The sequence below is a fragment of the Lagenorhynchus albirostris genome, chromosome 10 (assembly GCF_949774975.1).
Source record: "Lagenorhynchus albirostris chromosome 10, mLagAlb1.1, whole genome shotgun sequence".
In the NCBI taxonomy this organism is placed as follows: Eukaryota; Metazoa; Chordata; class Mammalia; order Artiodactyla; family Delphinidae; genus Lagenorhynchus; species Lagenorhynchus albirostris.
This window is the reverse complement of record NC_083104.1, coordinates 65,773,633-65,792,398: the sequence shown is the minus strand read 5'-3', so window position 1 is coordinate 65,792,398 and position 18,766 is coordinate 65,773,633. Positions and strand designations below refer to the sequence as shown.

The following is an 18,766-nucleotide window of genomic DNA, read 5'->3' as shown; positions in this document are numbered from 1 at the left end:
GGAAAGACACCCTTCTGGTTCACATTTCAGATGTAAATGATAAGGCCTTCTTACCTCTCTTGACCTGCTCAGTGCTAGTCACTGGTAAAGCTTGGGCATCACAACCATTCCTGTGCTCCAGCACAAGGCAGAGGAAGGAGTAGAGTAACTCAACTTGGTTTAGAGGAGTGCTGGTTTTATTAATTTTTCTGTATACTTTCAAAGATGATATTTGAGGCATCTTTAAGAATTTAAAGGTAAAGCCACTTGAAAAGGGCTGATAAGCAGTTAGTAAGTGTCAGCCAAAATCATTACTTTATTGGAGAGGTTGAATTCTGAGTTTCCTTGACGATAAAGCAAAAGGTGAAGCGCTGAGTCATGTGACTCAAACAGATTTAAGATTGTCCCCAGCACAGGTCATTAGTAAACATACACTCCTGCTTTGGTGAAACTCGCTGTTCTTGAGAGCAAAGTGTAGGCTATTGGCAGATGCACCTTAAGCCCCCCAGAAACTTCTGTGGACCACCATGGTTGCCATTTCAGTGAGAAATATTTTGAAGTTAGGGAGGCTTTTAGAAATTTTTCTTTTGCCTTTTATAAAAAGTAAAATTACAAGAAATAACTGAACAAATCTATCTAGAAAAGTCACAAAGCTACAGAATTGGCCAAATTCTGTCACTCATCTGTTCATCAAGCTTGCATAGGGAATTCCCTGGCGGTCCAGTGGTTAAGACCTCTTTCACTGCCGTCGGCCCAGGTTTGATCCCTGGTCATGGAACTAAGATCCCACAAGCCGCGCAACCAAAAATAAAAATAAAAAACAAAAGTTTGCATAAAGTAGATGCCTGACAATGAAATAATTTTATCAGCACAAGAAAACATGAAAGTGATCATTCTTAAATCCCATTCTAATAGTCCCCATTATCAACAACTGGGACAATGCTGGGATACTCATACCTAGCCTATCTGAACTGGAGAAGAAACACTGCACTGACTGGGCAGGTTGTCAAGAGTGCACTGGTTAAAAGGCATCTTTTAAACCAGTGCACTCTGAATAATCCCTGCAGCCCAGAATAAGAAGCCTGTTTTCCGTGTCACTGCTGGTTGATCAAGCAACAAGATCCATTATGGTTTTGTTCAACATTTACCCACTTTCTACCTGTGAGAAAACAGCACCCACGTTTTCTCTTTACTGAGCAAACAGGCAAAAGACCAGAAAAAAGCACTGTTCTTCCTGGATCATTCACTGCAGATAATCAACAAAACCCTGTTTCTATTGCAATACATACCATCCTTAGGGCAGGGAACAGCCTAAAGAATCTAATCTTTGTCTTGGCATTTGCTACAGTGAGGTATTACCTAAACTGAGTTCCCCTCTAGAGACTGGTAAAAGATTCCCCATTTAATGTACCAAGTCCAAAGTTGTTTTTTTTACAGGAGAGTTCATCTATTACTCTAACAAATTACCTGGCCACAAGTAACAACTTTCCAAAACTGGTAACCCATTCTGATTGGGTCAGTGTGGACACTGAAAAAATGTGATTTTTGGTTCCAAAGGGAAAAAAGAATTTAGTCTCGAAAGTTTTTAGATCCTAAAGTCACCCAATCCTGATGGACTCAGGTTCCGGTGACCTCTCCGTTCCTTACCCATCTCTGAGCATCAATAAGAAAACAACCTGAAAAGAAAAAAGCAAAGGACCCCCTAAACCTCAACCTGAAATGATCCAGCATGCTTACAGCCACCTCTTCTTCATCGTCCTCTCAGAGCTGGGTGTTAATTTCTGGGTGCTTTCAAACAAGTATCCTCAGTGAATTAGACTGTTAGGGACTCACCTGGGAGGCCCCTAGACATAGACTCATCCTGCTCTCATTTTACGGAGAGGCCTCAAGAGGGTAAAGCAATTTGCTGGTGTGAAAGGATAGGAAGAGAAAGTGGGTCCCCAGTCAGGAGAGTTAAACACGTGTCTCTGAACATCTTGTATGTGGTCACTGCAGTTCTTCCTCGCTGGAGTTTTCCCGATACAGTAAGAGGTCTTGTCTCAGGAGATTGGCATCCTATAATGAAAGGCTTCAGGATTTCAGGCCTAGAGCAGCAGATACAGGGAAGCATGGAAGGAACAAGTTTCTGTTTCTGAAGAATTTGATTCCCTCATTTTCCATTGTCAGGGAAATAGATGACCTGTGGTATTAAAAAAAAAAAAAAAGATTGCAAGATTATAGAATTTGACATTTTTTAAGCCAATAAAAACACAAAACTTCCCCACGTATGCTCACGTTTTGATTCAGTTCTACTCCAGACATGCAAACTTCCTCACTAGTATATAAGATGGTATTAGTGTCCCTCAAGTAAAAACTCATAAATGTCTTTTAAGATGTAAATAAATGTAGTGCAAGAAAAAGAAAAAAGCAGACAGCTGTAGTTAGCTTTGATTCAGTAATTCCACTGCAGAATTTATCAACAGGAGCAAAAAGTTATCTATGATAGCAGTGCTAGATGCCTAACTAAGGTCTCGTTTAGCAATGAAATGGTACACCAGTGCTGTGGAGTTTGTGGCTTTTAAAAACTTCAGTAAGGAACATGGCAAAAACATGAGAAAACGTTTATACTCTGTTTACTACTCGAAGTGTGACCCCTACCCAGCAGTGTATCACTGGGCAGCTGGTTAGAAATGCAGTGCTTGGCACCACTCCAACTGAATCAGTCTGAATTTTAACAAGATCCCCAGGTGAGCTACGCACATTAACGTTTAAGAATCATAAGTGGGGGGGGAGGGGGACGATGCTAATTTATCATTATTCAAAAAAGTATGTCTTTGTGGTCAAGGATGGGAAGGTGCTTAGCAAAAATGATCAATAAAATAGTTCAAATGGAGATAGTCCCTGCGACCCACACCAAGTGCCTGGCCTGCTGTAAGTCCTCAATAAATGACAGCTATCAGGGAGGTGACACTGTTGTGGGCTATTCCTTCTCTTCCTTCCTCCATCCCTCCCTCCTCCTCCACCCTTTCTTTCTTTTTAAAGGTGTTCCTTCATGTCCTTGTTAAATCACATTTTAGAAACTGAAATGACAATAAGGAAATTAACATGTGTTTCGTTTTCAACCAGACATAAAAATTGGTTAAAGTCGTGTTTTGCTTTTTGCTTCAGCTATCAGGGAGCAGGGAGCTAAATTTAATACTCAATACACTAATTCTGTTAGCCTAGCTTTCTGTAATATTTGTTTTCTTCTCTATGACTTTTATTTTCTATTTTATTAGGTTTTCCACTATGTCTCTTAAAATCACGTAAACTTCTTTCTGAAAATAAGGGTCCAAATGACAATAATGACTTCTAAAAACAGTCTGTTCTTGTTTGCCAGGCTCCACAAAAAGATGAGTTTATGAAACCACCTGCCTGTTTTAAATTATTTCTTCTCTCCCTGTGCTTTTACCACTTCTCAAGACACAAGTAAAGTTAAAGGGTTCCTGTTTGCCCCTCAGTGAAGGTCTCAGATGCCAGCCAGCTCCTGCCCCCTCCCACCCCACAGCCACCCCCCTACCCCCTCTCCCCCTAGGCCCTACAGCCCAGCTTCCTGAGTCATTCTGCAAGGCCACAGCACTTCCAAAGGAACACAGACCACTCTCCAATCAAATTACGCACCAACACTCCTGTTGCTTCAGGCTTCCTCTGCGATAAAAAAAAAAAGAGAACAGTATGTGTTTACAACCAAGCCTTGTTTTCAGGATAATTCCCTGCACACTATTCCCTCTCCAAACTAGTTCAAATTCCTCTTATTCACTCTCAAGAAAGCTTGCACTTTTTGTTCATAATGTTTATCAGCTTGTGATTCCATCTTGCATGATTGTCTCCCTTACTATACTTAAGGTCCAAATGTAGACTTCCTCCCTCACTCTACCCCCTGGACCTAAAGGTGTCAGTGGGCACCTGGAGCACAGGTCCTATTATTGGCTGGGCAGATGGATGATATAAAGAGTGGAGGTACTGGAAAGACAGAAGGTGGAGAGAACTAACATTTATTCATCACCTAAAATATGCAGGTATTGTTGGTGCTTTATATACACTATCTAATCCTCAGTACAATCTTTTATTTTTTTATTGAGGTATAATTTACTAACATAAAATTTACTCATTTAAAGTATACAACTCAGTGGTTTTTAGTGTATTCACTACATTGTGCAACCATCACTACTATCTGCTTCTAGAACATTTTCATCACCCCCAAAAAACCCTGTGAACTTTAGCAATCACTCCCAATTCCCCCCTCTTCCCAGCCCCGGGGAAATACTAAAATTTACTTCCTGTCTCTGTGGATTTGCCAGTTCTGAACATTTCATATAAATGGGGTCATACAGTATCTGGTCTTTTGTATCTGGCTTCAATGTTTTCTTCCACACTATAGCAATTACCAGTACTTCATTCCTTTTTATGGCTGAATAATAACTCATTGTATGGATATACACATTATGTTCATTCAGTCATCAGATGCATGACTGTTATGCTACTATGAACATGTGTACAAGTTTTTGTGTGAACATATGTTTTCAATTTTCTTGTGTATATACCTAGGAGTGGAATTGCTGGGTCACGTGGTAACTCTGTTTAATCATTTGAAGAACTGCCATTCTGTTTTCTACAGCAACTGCACAATTTTACATTTTCTATAGCAACGTACGAGGATTCCAATTTCTCCACATGTTCATCAGTACTCATTATTGTTCATCTTTTTTGTTACAGCCATCCTAGTGGGTGTGAAGTGATATCTCATTGTGGTTTTGATTTGCATTTTCATAATGACTAATGATGTTGAGTATCTTCTCATGTGCTTTTTGGCCATTTGTATATCTTCTTTGAAGAAAAGTCTATTCAAGTCTTTTGCCCATTTGGGACTTCCCCAGTGGTCCAGTGGTTAATACTCCATGCTCCCAATGCAGGGCGCCCAGGTTGGATCCCTGGTCAGGGAACTAGATCCCGCATGCTGCAACTAAGAGCCTGCATGCCACAACTAAAATCCTGCACACGGCAACGAAGATCCCGCGTGCTGCAACGAAGACCCGGCGCAGCCAAATAAATAAATTAATTAAAACTGTATACTTAAAAAAAAAATCCTTTGCCCATTTAAAAAATCGGGTTATTTTTTATTATTGTTGAGTTGTAGGAGTTCTTAATATACTCTGGATACTAGCATTATGATTATGATTTGCAAATATTTTCTCCCAATCTATGGGTTGTCATCACTTCCATGATGGTGTACTTCGAAGCACAAAGTTTTCAGTTTTGGGCTTCCCTGGTGGCGCAGTGGTTGAGAGTCCGCCTGCCGGTGCAAGGGACACGGGTTCGTGCCCCAGTCTGGGAAGATCCCATGTACCACGGAGCAGCTAGGCCCGTGAGCCATGGCCGCTGAGCCTGCGCGTCCAGAGCCTGTGCTCCGCAATTGGAGAGGCCACAACAGTGAGAGGCCCGCGTACGGGGCAAAAAAAAAAAAAAGTTTTCAATTTTGATGAAATCTAGTTTATTTTTTTCTTTGGTACTTGTGTATTAGGTGTCAAATCTAGGAAACCATTGCCTAATCCAAGATCTAAGAGTTTTATAACTTTATATCTTACATTTAGGTCTTTGATCCATTTTGAGTTAATTTTTGTATATGATGTGTGGTAGGTGGCCCAACTTCATTCTTTTGCATATAGATATCTGGTTGTCCCAGCACCATTTATTGAAAAGACTATTCTTTTCCCCATTGAATGGTCTTGGGCACCCTTGCTGAAATCAGTTGGTCGTAGATGTTTGGTTTTATTTCTGGACTCTCTATTTTATTCCATTGATGTGTATGTCTATCCGTATGTCAGTACCACACCATCTTGATTATTGTATCTTTCTAGTAAGTTTTTTGTGTTTTTTTTGTTTTTGTTTTTGTTTTTGCGGTACGCGGGCCTCTCACTGTTGCGGCCTCTCCCGTTGCGGAGCACAGGCTCTGGACGCGCAGGCTCAGCGGCCATGGCTCACGGGCCCAGCCGCTCCGCGGCATGTGGGATCTTCCTGGACCGGGGCACAAACCCGTGTCCCCTGCATCGACAGGCGGACTCTCAACCACTGTGCCACCAGGGAAGCCCCTCTAGTAAGTTTTGAAATCAGGACATGTGTGTCCTCCAACTTTGTTCTTCTTCAAGATTGTTTTGGCTATTCTGGGTCTCTTGCATTTCCAATTGACAAGCCGATCCTAAAATCAAAAAGCCAGCTGGGATTTTGATAGAAATTGCATTAAATCTGTAGATCAGTTTGGGGAGTATTGACATGTCAGCAATATTAAGTCTCCTGATCCATGAACAGGGATGTTTCCATTTACTTAGGCCTTTTCTTTAAACAATGTTTTTTAATTTTCATGTACCTTTCATTTACTTTTTTGTTAAATTTATTCCTAAGTATTTTATTCTTTTTGTTGCTATTGCAAAAGAAATTTTTTAATGTCATTTTCAGATTGTTCATTGTTAGTGTATACAAATACATTGTTGTATATTGTTCATTTTGTATATTGTATATTCTGCAGCCTTGCTGAAGTTGTCTGTTAGCTTTAATAGTTTTTTAGTGGCTTATTTAGGATTTTCCATATACAAAATCATGTCATCTGCTAATAGAGATAGTTTTTCTTCTTCTTCTCCAAAGTAGATGTCTTTTATTTCTTTTTCTTAACTAATTTTCCTGGCTGTAACCTCCAATACAATCTTCAATAGAAGCGACAAGAGCAGACATCCTTATCTTGTTCCTGAGTACAGTCTTGTGAAGTAGGTATTTTTTAAAAATGAGGAAAAACCTGCCTCCTACCCTCTAATGAGGGGAAATGAGGCTCAGATCAGAAAATGAATATACGGAGAACCCCCAGGCTACTCTAACCCAAGGGGGCTAGGCTCCCACCATCTGCAGTCCAGGAGCTGTCACATCTCTGCCCTAACCTGCCTTTCCTCCTTCCCCAAAAAATCATCATCCCCTTTGCTCCCCTGTTGTTCCTCTCTCCATCTAGCAAACTCCCCTGTTACTTCAAGACCCAGCCTCAGTGCCACCTATGGGAGGCCACACCTAGCTCCCCAAGCTGGACCAGGGCTCTCTGCCCTGTAGGCCCTGCGAGTACAGGGGGACAGGGGGACACGCTTTTATCACAGACAGCCTCTGCCACATAGGTCTGTCAATGCCTTATCGCATGCCAGCCTGCAACCCTCCACTGGCCCTTGGCGTCTGCGACAAGGGCTGTGTTTGATCGGTCTTGGTGTCCTCACCCTTGGCCAGTGGCCAAACCTCAGGCACCTGGCAGAGAGGAAGCCTCACCTCCCTGGGGTAGAGAGAATTACCTTGTCCATCGGCCTTATAGTCGTCAGGGAGCAGCTTGTCCTGGCGGTAGCCCAGCACAAAGGCCAGGAAGGAGAGGATGAGGGCGTCTCCAATGCTGAGGATGGCCAGCATGAAGGCCCAGCGGATGGTGCAGTGGCCCAGTGTGTATTTGCCGGTCTGCTCCCCGCACATGCGCCGTACCTCACTTGAGTCCCAACCATCTGGGTAGACCAGGCAGCCAATCATCAGGCCTGTGGCTGAGGGGGCAGGAGGGGTACAGATGGTGTCAAGCTGGGTGTGCTCGCCTGCTGCCTCCCACCTTGCACTGCTGTCATCGTGTCACCTCCCTTCTTCTCTTATTAACAGCCTTGAGAGGCACAAGGGGCAGCTCCTGCCATCCTTCTTGTAGAACACGGGGGAGAAAACTGAGGCTCCAAGAGCTAAAGCTACTTGCCCCTGGGGGCCAGTGGTCAGGGGTAGAGGCTGAGAGCAGAGCTCCGCAGCCCTGGGAGGTTCTGCCACAGCACCAGGTGGTTCTACCAGGCCCTCAGCTGTACCCCTCACTTTGGACTTGACGAGGCACCTGGCTTCAAAGTCCTCCCAAAATCTGGTCCCAGCCCAGAGAACTCATCACTCCTCAGATGTACATTTGTTCATACTCCAACATCTCTGAAATAAGTGTAATAAAGCTTTAGGCTACAATTTGATTAGAAGTATTTTTCCTTTTTACAGCACATAGAATAATGGTGTGTCCTACAACTCAGGTATCTTAGATTGAATGAATACAGGAAGTTTTCCAGCCCCATCTCTGGCTGCTTCCTTCATGAACCTTCCATTCAATCAAACAGGTCTCCACACTATTACCCACTACGGAACAGTGCAGTTGTCCACACTTCCCTGAATGTGTTTAAAATGCTGATTCCCAGGTCAGGGTTGGGTTCAGGAATCCCTGTCTTTAAAAGCACTCTTCTGGGTGATTCTCTCAACAGGAAAAGCTGGGAAACACTAGGGAAGGCTGCCTGGATCTCAAGCCCAGCTCTTTACTAATTAGCTGTGTGACTCAGAGCAAGCTACTTAAGTTTTCTTGCCTCAGTTTCCTCATCTGTAAAATGCGAATAATAATAGTATCTAGCTGTTTGGATTGCAGCGAGGTTACAATGAGTTAATATTGGAAAAGTGCTCAGAAGCTTGCCTGACACATAGTTGGCATTTCCTGAGTGTTAGCTAGTATGCCACACTGTGCTTTCATTGATTTAGCATTGACAGCCAAAATTTTCATCTTCCCCGCCTTCCCTCCACTACTCCCACACCCGCCCACCAAATTTCCACCCCAACTTAGCTGCCCAGACAGGTACATATTCCTGGGATGTGACTGTGGCAACCCAAGGACAACCGCCAGGCAGGCAGGGGGTGCCTTCCTTCCCTTGTCTGTGCCACTTTCCCACCCCTGGCCCTCCTTTCACAGGCCTGGAGGCTCTTTAGTGCCAAAGCTGTGCCCAACCTGGGAGCCCCATGGAGAAGCACCTCGCAGGACCCAAAGTCACCAACCTGGGGCTCCGCTTGCTCTTGCAAGGAAGGTTAGCAGATCAAACAAAAGTACAACAAAGTGTAAAGATCAAGGATCCCACCTCCCCACCTAAATGTATCAACCGTCCTTGTTTTTTTCTAGGAGGAGCTCATTTACATACTTCTCTTATAGATTACAAAATACTTCATGTACCATTTTTCTCTCGACCCTTACCACAGTTCTGTGAAGTAGGCCATGTATTAATATCCCATCTTCAGATTAAAAGACTGAGGTCTCAGAAACTAAGTGAGTTGCCCAGTCATTTAGCGAGGGCAGAGCCAAGACCTGCTATCATGGCTCCTGACTTTCTTTACTTCAAAGTTAATTCCCCCAGCCTCCCAGACTGACATCTCTCCAAAGAGCCGAATGTATTTAGTGGTGACATTTTAGACTTAGTGACAAACAGGAAGATCCTTAGGATGGAGGAGGGGGACCCTCCCAGAGCTCTTTGGTAAAACCTGTGCTCTTCCCCACGTGGTGTGTGACAAGTCCTCTGGTACCTGGCATGGCCCCCTTCTCCTTCTATAGCACCTCCCTACAGGGGTTCAGAAAAGATCCCAGGGCCTCCGACTTGGAAAATGGTTGTTACTATGGGTGCCACAGCCCTCTAGGAGCACCCCACCCATCTACCTGGGCACAGCGGGGGTCCATCCCGTCGTGGTGTCTCAGTGCTCTAAATAGAGGCCAGCAGGGTATTCTCAGGCAAGTTTACTTACCCTCTCTGACTTCTAGTCTCTCATCTGTAAAATAAGGATAATAATACCTGACTCGGAACAGGGTTATGAGGGTTACGCGTGACCATGTATAGAAAGTGCTTACTGCAGTGTCTGGTACATGGTAAGTGGCCAGTTAATGTTAGTTGTTGCTATTATTATTGGCATTGAAGTCAGATGGAAGCAACCTCGATGGATGTGGCTGTCATTAGAGCTGTTTACAAGTATTTCAGGTACATAGTAGGATTATACTTCCTCGCCTCTCTCCCTTGAAGTTAGGCAAGTTCATAAAAATTCCTTCAGCCAATAAAACGTGAGCAGAAATGCTGTGTGCTTTTCCAGGCCAGAGCATTTAACAGCTGATGGAGACTCTCCAGAGCTCCCTTTCCCTTCGCAATGATGACAGCCAGATGACAGCTGATGCGCCATCAGCCTGGGCTCTGGAAGAGCCCAGTGAGAGCAGAGCCCTCCACTGATCCTCAGTGAGCGTGTACCATTATCAAGAAATAAACCTTTGTCATAAGCCACTAAGATTTGGGAGTTGTCTGTTACTGTGGCATCACCCCATCCATCCTGACTGATAAAGTTGTTTTGTGTTTTTTGTGTTTACTGAGCACCTACCATGTGTTAGGCACCGTGCAAGGTGTTTTCCATGCATTACAACATCCCATCCTTGCAAGAACCCTGTGATGGGGGTACTGTTGCTACCTTCTACAGATGAGTTTAATAGAACTCAGACAAGCAAATTGCCCTACCTGTGTTTTCAGGATCTGGGACCACATTCTGCCTACACCTGGCATCCAGAAGCTCAGTTAGCTTTGTTAAGCTACAGCCCCACCCTGCCCCGTTCATCAGTCCTCCTTCCCTTTGTCAAGTTACAGCCCCACCCTGCCCCATTTATCAGTCCTCCTTCCCTTCTGCTGCACCCTTCCCTGGCCCCAGGCTTACTTGGCAAGGTTAAGCCAACTGGTTTAGGTCTCTTCAAATGGAGGAATCTCCCAGCTGCTGGCTGTGGGGCACACCTCCTCCTCACCCCTCCCTTTGGCTCATCTTCCCTTCCCCAGCACGGAAGAATGGAACACGACACCACCTTTGCTCTCCCCCAGCGTAAATGTTTCATGGGATGGCACCTGGCCACCTCTGCTATCGGTGTCTTCAGCTGCATGACCCAGTCAGGGTCTGACTCAAATGGCCTGGTGACCCCTCCCCTACCCAGGCCCTCCCAGCACTGCCTGTTCAGCAAATGGCACCTGTTGCAGGAGGTTGGGGGAGTGGGACAGTGGAGAGAATGGGAGAGGGAGTGTTGTGTTTCCAGCATCCCATAGCTCTGATATGGAGGACCAGCTGGCAAGCGTGCCAGGGTCCATTCTACTCCTCTTTGTCACAGAACTGCTAAATCTTCATTCTCCCTTCTTCCTCCCCACTGTCCACTGATACTTGCCTCATCCCTGCCCCAGCCTCTCCCTCATCATATAGACGGAGTACAGAGAGAGAGAGAGATGGCAGGGGGATTGGGGAGGCAGCTCTGGAACCAGGTAGGTAGCCTGAGTACAAGATTCAGAGTCGAAGGTTCTGTCCCTCACTACCTGTGTGCTAAAAGACAAGTTACCGGCTAAGAGCCTCTTCTGTAAAACAGGAGGAAAACCCACCTCACTGTGTCATGATGAGGCTCCTCCAGATGATACATGTGAAAGTACTTTACAAATCATTACACTTACGTAAATGTGTGCCTCAATAAAAAATGTCTTTGGAATACAGCTAGTTCTTGGGACTCACTGCCTTTATTCTATTGCCTTTGTTGCCAGATGATCTGCTGTAGCCTTGGCTAAGTCTTCTCTCTCAGTCCCAGATTCCTCATCTATAGCTGGGGGGAGGATGCTATAGCTCTCTAGGGTCCCCTCCAACTCTGACAGTCTTGAGTCTACATGTTTGGTTGTATGGGATTCTGATCCCTATTCCATTCTCCCAGTTAACACTGCTTCTCATTCTAACCAATGATGTCAAGATGATTTCACTCTAGCCTTCAGTCCCTAACAAGGCTCCTGGACGTTTCCCTAGTATGGACAGTCTGTGTGTGGTCCTTGGAGGGACCAAGGGCTGCAGGACAAGGTCTTAGGCATCCCTTTCTAGGCTCTAGAGGAGAGCAGGACCAGCTGGCCCAAGGACCCAGTGGCCTGCCTGGGGCCAGGAGCAGGAAAAGGGGGACAGGGAAGGCCTTGCCTCTGAACACCACCAGTAGCCACCTACCCCACATAGTTCTAAAAGACCCTATTCCCCTCCCCCATCACAAAATATCACTTCCACTTGCTGCCCCAAATGCTCACAATTGCTGCATCAAGTATGGAATCCTATAATTAGGGAACAAAGACCTTCACTCTACCATAAGTGACTTGCTCCTGGGAAAATCATTTCCCCTCTCTTGACCTCAGTTCCTCATCTACAGGAAGAGGAGGTTGAACAATTTGATCTCTAAGGCCTTTCTGGTCTCAGCCATCCTAAGACTCTCTAATTACTCTTCCAAGGCATCTGCAGGGCATTGAGTATGGCTGCGCTATAAAGGAGGACAGCTGAGTAGGAGGCTCAGAGACTCCACAGAAGGTGGGCCCCTGCCTGCCCTCCCGCTATCCCTCCTGCTATTCCTGCTCACCCGCAGCCAGCTGCATCCATGCGCAGATCTTGTAGACAGTGGCCGTGTTGCAGACAAAGAACAGGCTGAAGCAGATGATGGAGCCGATGATGAGGAACATGGCCAAGGCCACGAAGAACATGGCAGTCTTGAAGGCTCTAGAGGGGATGGAGGAGAAGTCCAGCGGGCCACCCTTGCAGATAAGCTCAGACGACAGCACGTTGCCCACGCAGTATGAGAAAAGGCCAAAGTAGCCTGCCTGGGGTGTGCTGACGCTGTCACCTATCCAGTAGGGCTGGATGAAGAGCGCCATGACCAGCACGGAGAAGCAGATGGTGAGTGTGCCCCACATCACACCTACGGCCCTCGAGTTCCGCACATAGTTGGTATGGTAGATCCTGGCTGCCTCCTGGGCAGGCAGCAACTTCACCATGGTGACGGCACTGGGTCCTGGGCTGGGGACTTGTGGGCTGGAAGTGGCTTTGCAGATGGATGGAGGCCCGGAAGTGGGTCACCCCTCAGCCAAGTTTGGAGAGAAGGCGGAGGTCAGGGCACAAGGTAAGGCTCCCTCCAAGGTAGAAAAAAGAGGACTAATAGGACGGGGAAGATGACCTTGGCCTCTTCAGGGGAAGCTTGTCCAGGTGCCTGTGTCCCCTCTTGCTCTAGCCGGGCTGTCTCCTGTCTCCTACCTCCTCTCAAACCCGCCGTGGTCCCGGGCCTACTGGCGCCGCCCTGCCCCGCCCCCAATGCCAGCTGAGAGCACCAGAGAGCTCCGCCCCCCTCGCGCGGCCCGGCTCCTCCTCCCTCCCTCCTCCGAGAGCATTGCTTTCAGCACCGTGGCCAGCGCCTCGGGACTCCGGGCAGAGATAGGTGCAGAGCGGCCGACCTACTCACTGCACACCCCCGCCACTGGGAATCAAGGCCCCCCTTCACCCTCCTGAGCAGGGAAGGCAAGAATTGAAGGCGTGAGGCTGCGGTTGTCACATTCCTCTCGCTTGGTTTCCAGCCGCAAAAGCGATTCTTGAGCGCAGTCCGTATCCCATCCCACCGCTCCCTGGCTCCCTAGTCATCCTCCCGGAACCTCCAATACCCCGGAGGCCAGCAACGCCTTCCGGGTCACTGGTTTCTCGTCCCTATCACTCAATCGACAATTACTAAGAGCCTATTGTGTACTACGCCCTATGGTGGAGGATATCTTCCCTCAGCAAGAACCATAGAATACAAAGGACAGAGCCCCTGCTCTCAAGGACCGTGAGGTATTTACATATATGTAAATATATGTGTATTTGCAATGCAGACCGATAGGGTGATAATAGAAGCTACAAAGTAAAGAACAGTTCTTATGAGCCTTCTCAGACCTTAACATATGCTTTTTGTTCAATACAGTGTCTTTCTCCTCTTGTTTATATTTTTGTTACCTATTTCTTTTTTTAAATTTATTTTTTATTGAAGTATAGTTGATTTACAATGTTGTGTTAATTTCTGCTGTACAGCAAAAGTGACCCGGTTATACACATATACACATTCTTTTCTAATTCTTTTCCATTATGGTTTATCCCAGGACATTGAATATAGTTCCCTGTGCTATACAGTAGGACCTTGTTGCTGATCCATTCTATATGTAATAGTTTGCATCTACTAACCCCAAACTCCCACATCCCTCCCTCACCCCCCTGCATATTTCCTTTTTTCCCCTCTTTTTCAAAATATCTATATTTTTCCTGAATTTATAGGTAAATACATGATTAGTATATAGAAAAATTCAAGAAAGTTACATAAAAGAATAAAAATCACTCATAACCCCAAACTGGGAGCTTTAGGCAGGTCTGGATTTGAGTCAGCCACTTGTTAGCTAAGGATGTAACTTTCCCAAGCCTCAGTTTATTCATCTATAAGATGGGGATGATAATAGTATCTGTCACATAACGGTTAGGTAAAATAACATATGTAAAATGTTTAGCCCAGGGCCTCACATATAAAAGTGCTCAGAAATGTTTATTAGTATTATTACTATTACTATTACTATTGTTATTATTATTACCTCTGTTAACATATTGGTGTATTTCCCTCCTCCTGGACATACTGCTTTACACAGTTGGATAATAATGTACACGTATTTAGCATCCAATTTTTTTCTCACATTACTAGTTTTTCAAAAACATGATTTTAGTCTTTATGTAATAATTGTTTAATTATTCTCCCCTTTGGGGGTATTTTGACAGTTTCCAATTTTTCACTATTAAAAAGAACCTTGCATTAAACATATTTGTGCTGTTACCTATGTTTCCTCTTCCTCTTAAATCTCTGGTTTTGTGACCAGTCTTTGCCATCAGACTGGAAGTTCATCAAGGCATGGCCTGTGTCTCCACCATCAGACTGGGAGCTTCCCCAGAGCAGGGGCTGTATGTTCCCCCATTCAGAAAAGGCCCTAACCTGGGGCCAAGCTCTTAGGAGAGGATGGACATTCTTTGTTTGGCCTGACCAGCAGAACTTCCCCTGCCTCTGAGAGAAGGCTCTCTTGCTTTCTGAGGTTCTGGTGGGATAGCCAATCACAGGGCACACAGACCCTAGAGACAGGTCTGGGTGTGTGACCCAAGCTAGGCCATCAGTCTCTCTCTAGGGAATCTGAATTGGTGGTGGATTGACATGAGGAAAAAAAGGTATTGTTTAGTCAGGGCTTGGCAACATCCTCAAGAGATAATCCATAAACTCCTGCTACTGGGAGCTTTAGAGCCACCTTGATTCCTGCCCCACCCAAGACAGGTGGCTCTGTTCCATCTTCAGCTCTGTGACTCACCCACTATCTTTCCATTTCCTTCTTTTTTGCTTTCATTAGCTAGAGTGGGTTTTCGCTATTGGCATCAAAGAGTCCTAATCTGGGAAATTCCCTGGCAGTCCAGTGGTTAGGACTCAGCACTTTCACTGCAAGGGCACGGGTTCAGTCTCTGGTCAGGGAACTAAGATCCTGCAAGCTGTGAGGCCGAATAAAAAAAGAACCCTAACCTGATCCAAATATTAGCACCAGAAAGGGAGTTTCAGGCCCAGGCTTCAGACAAAAGACTCTGATATTCCTGTTTATGTCTGGAGTTGGGAAAACCGCAGCCCATGATACGGAGAGGAGAAGCAGCTAATCAAATTATCAGCTGCAAAAAATAGGGATCATGTGCCCTCTGGGGGTCAAGTTCTGGGGAACTGAGTAGCTTTGGCCACAGACAGATTTAAAGGTAATGAAGAAATCGGGAACACAGAGTAGGGTGACTGCTTATAAAGGCAATGAATAATGTCAAGCAAGACAAGCCCAGTTGTCTAGATTATTGATTCAAGGAATAAAATGAATTGCAAGACCTTTATGTGCAATGGCTCAAAGAATTCATTAAGTCTTGTTGCTAGAGGGCATAGGACCCTTAAAATAAGATTCAGGTGTATGAAAGGACTGAACTGCAAGGCCTTTAACCCACCCCATGCTCCTGAATGGTTAGACCAGATCATCTCAGGAACTGGTAGAATCCACCTTGGCCCCCTGACCCTTGAGCTAAAGGGTAATATACTAGGAAGAGCTAAACCAATGCCCCTGGTGCTCCCTCTCATTCTCCAAATAATAAATCAAAAACAGTATTATGTGCCCGTGGGAGCTGTAGAAATCAGTCACTATCAATGCCTGGAAAGGTGCAGGGGTGGTGGCTCCTGTCTCTAGTGGACTTCTGTCACATTGTTTTTGGTTTTGGCTGACCAGCCTCCTAACCTCCTTCCTATGTGCGGGTGATACCCTGCTGTGTGTGTCCTGCGGGGGGATGTTGAGCCTCTTCTCTCGCTGTGGAATTGAAGCCCCTTCCTCGGCCTGCTCTAGAGAGAGCATGCTGGCACCAGGTAACGATGGATTGCTGTGGCATGACATCCCACCCTCCATGGGAAGGTCCTGAGGACAGCAGGGAAGGGAAATATTCATGGAAGGTAGAACTTCAAGTGCTGTAACTATCTATCCCCAAAAGATCTATCAATAAATCCTAATCCCCAGAACCTATGAATGTTACATTATTTGGAAGAGGGTTCTTTGTAGATATAGTTAAATGGAGGATTTTGAGATAAGGAGATCCTATCAGATTATCTCGGGGGGGGGGGGTCCTAAATCCAATGACAAGTGTCCTTCTAAGAGACACAGACAAGAAGACAAAGAAGAAAAGGCGACATGCCTATGGAGGCAGGGACTGGAATGATGCAGCCACAGCCAAGGAAGCTGGCAACCACCAGAAGCTAGAAGGGGTGGGGAGTGGATCCTTCCCTAGAGCCTCTGCAGGGAGTGCAGCCCTGCTGACACCTTGATTTCCACTTCTGGCCTCCAGAATTATAAGTGAACACATGTGTTGTTTTAAGCCACCTAGTTTGTAGTAATTTGTTACGGCACCTCAGGAAATGTACCAACCCTCCTGTAAGGGGAGAGGGCCTAAGGTACAGATGAACACCACTTTGTGGGCAGCAGATAATGGACCGGTCATATGGTCATTATCTTAGAGTAAATTTGGAGAGTTAAGTAAAAGTTTGGGGAAAGGGAGCCTTCAGAATAGGGGCACAAACTAGAGAGTATTTGGGTTCAATGAGAATGTACTCCAGAGGCCTGCTACTACAGAGTCTTTTAACATCGGTTGGACAGGATGATTCACTCTGTGAATGCTAGCCAGCCTCCTTCCTCAGCACCCCCATTCCAATCCCACCGTGCACTGGCTCAAAGACCCCTAGCAATGTGTCCACGGTGGGACAGATGGAGACTGTGGATGAATCTTCCATCAAAGCCAATACAGCCAGTCACTACTGGCCCCCAACAATATCAACAAACTTTGAGCTCCTGGTATGACATCTATAACTCTCAAAACTCAATAATAAGAAAACAAGCAACCCATTTAAAGATTGGATGGCAAAAGATTCACACAAATACTTCTTTCAAAGAAGATATATGGATGGCAATTAAGCACAGGAAAAAACACTCAACATCATTAGTCAGTAGGCAAATGCAAATTAAACCACACATACCATTATACACCAGTGAGAAAGGCTCAATTAAAAACAAAACCTCCCAAAACTGACAATGTCAAGTACTGGCAAGGATGTGGAGCAACTGGAACTTTTGTATGTTGCTGGTGGGAATGTATATTTGTTCAGCCACTTTGGAAAACAGTTTGACATCTCTTAGAAACGGAAACAAACATTTGCCGTGAGACTCAGCCGTCTCAGTCCTGGGTGTTTTTCTCAGAGAAGTGAAAACTTGTGTTCACACACACAAAAAAACATGAATATGTGTAGCAGCTTTATCCATAATTGCCCCAAACTTTTCAGAAATAAACCAAATGTCTTTCAGGTGGGAAATGACAATGGACTACTTCCAGACAATGGACTTCCAGCCAGACAATAGACTACTACTCAGCAATAAAAAATAAGTAGCTACTGCAACCTGCAACAGCATGCCTGAATCTCAAAGGTGTTAAGTAAAAGAAGCGAGACACCACCCCCCAAGAGAAATATATACGTACTGTGTGATTTCATCTATATTACATATAGAAAAGGCAAAACTATAGGGAAATAAAACAGATTTGTGGTTGCCAGGATCTGGTGGTGGGGTTGATTATAAAGGAATCATACGGGCTTCCCTGGTGGCGCAGCGGTTGAGAGTCTGCCTGCCAATGCAGGGGACGCGGGTTCGCGCCCCGGTCCGGGGAGATCCCACATGCCGTGGAGCAGCTGGGCCCGTGAGCCATGGTCGCTGAGCCTGTGCTCCGCAATGGGAGAGGCCACAACAGTGAGAGGCCCGCATACCAAAAAAATAAATAAGTAAATAAAGGAATCATACAAGGGAATTTTTTTTTAGGTGATGGAAGTGTTCTGTATCTTGGTTGGGGTGTTGGTTCCATGATGTATGCGTTTGTCAAAACTCATGGCACTGTATATTATAAAGGGTGGATTTTCTGTGTCAATTATACTTTAATTTTTTAAAAGGGGGGTTACTCATGTTGGTAGGGTACCAAATCCTGACTGTCCAGGAGAGAGAGTGTGCTGTTACACAAAGGGAACAGAGAGGTATGTGTAGAACATATGCAGGGGCTGCCTCCTATTATTACCGTGTCCAGTATAAAAAAATTAATGGAAGGAAGAAACAAATTAACGAAGGCTTCAGTAACCCAACACAGGGTCAGGCCCATCAAGGGCCCAGATATCTCAGGGCTAGAAGGTCTGGGTCACTGTACAGCATAAAGAACCCTGATCAGCAGAGATGCTGGCTGAGAGCAAAAGGAACAGGATGGGAGATGGAGGATGAAAGTCACAAGCACTGTCTACAGCCACATGGTGCCTGAAGAAAGGAGAACTCTAGAGACTTCCCTGGTGGTCCAGTGGTTGAGACTCCATGCTTCCACTGCAGGGGGCATGGGTTCCATCCCTGGTTGGGGAACTAAGATACCGCATGCCGTGCGGCGCAGCCAACAATTAAAAAAAAAAAGAGGACTCTACTGTCTACCCAGATTTTCATTCTTGATGTGTCATGTGTATATTTATATACCCTACTAACTCTCTCTTCTT

At 45.4% G+C, this 18,766-nt stretch overlaps 1 protein-coding gene across 1 annotated transcript; it reads right to left on the bottom strand.

Annotated features, from left to right (window-relative positions):
- Positions 1-887: 887 nt before the first annotated feature.
- Positions 888-12,928, bottom strand: LHFPL5 (LHFPL tetraspan subfamily member 5). Its single transcript, XM_060164157.1, has 4 exons — positions 12,224-12,928; positions 7,317-7,553; positions 3,619-3,645; positions 888-2,158 (listed from the first exon to the last, which is right to left on the bottom strand). Exons 1-3 carry the CDS (start codon positions 12,633-12,635, stop codon positions 3,635-3,637), a joined length of 660 nt encoding a protein of 219 aa, XP_060020140.1. The 5' UTR covers positions 12,636-12,928; the 3' UTR covers positions 888-2,158; positions 3,619-3,634.
- Between the last annotated feature and the right edge of the window lie 5,838 nt (positions 12,929-18,766).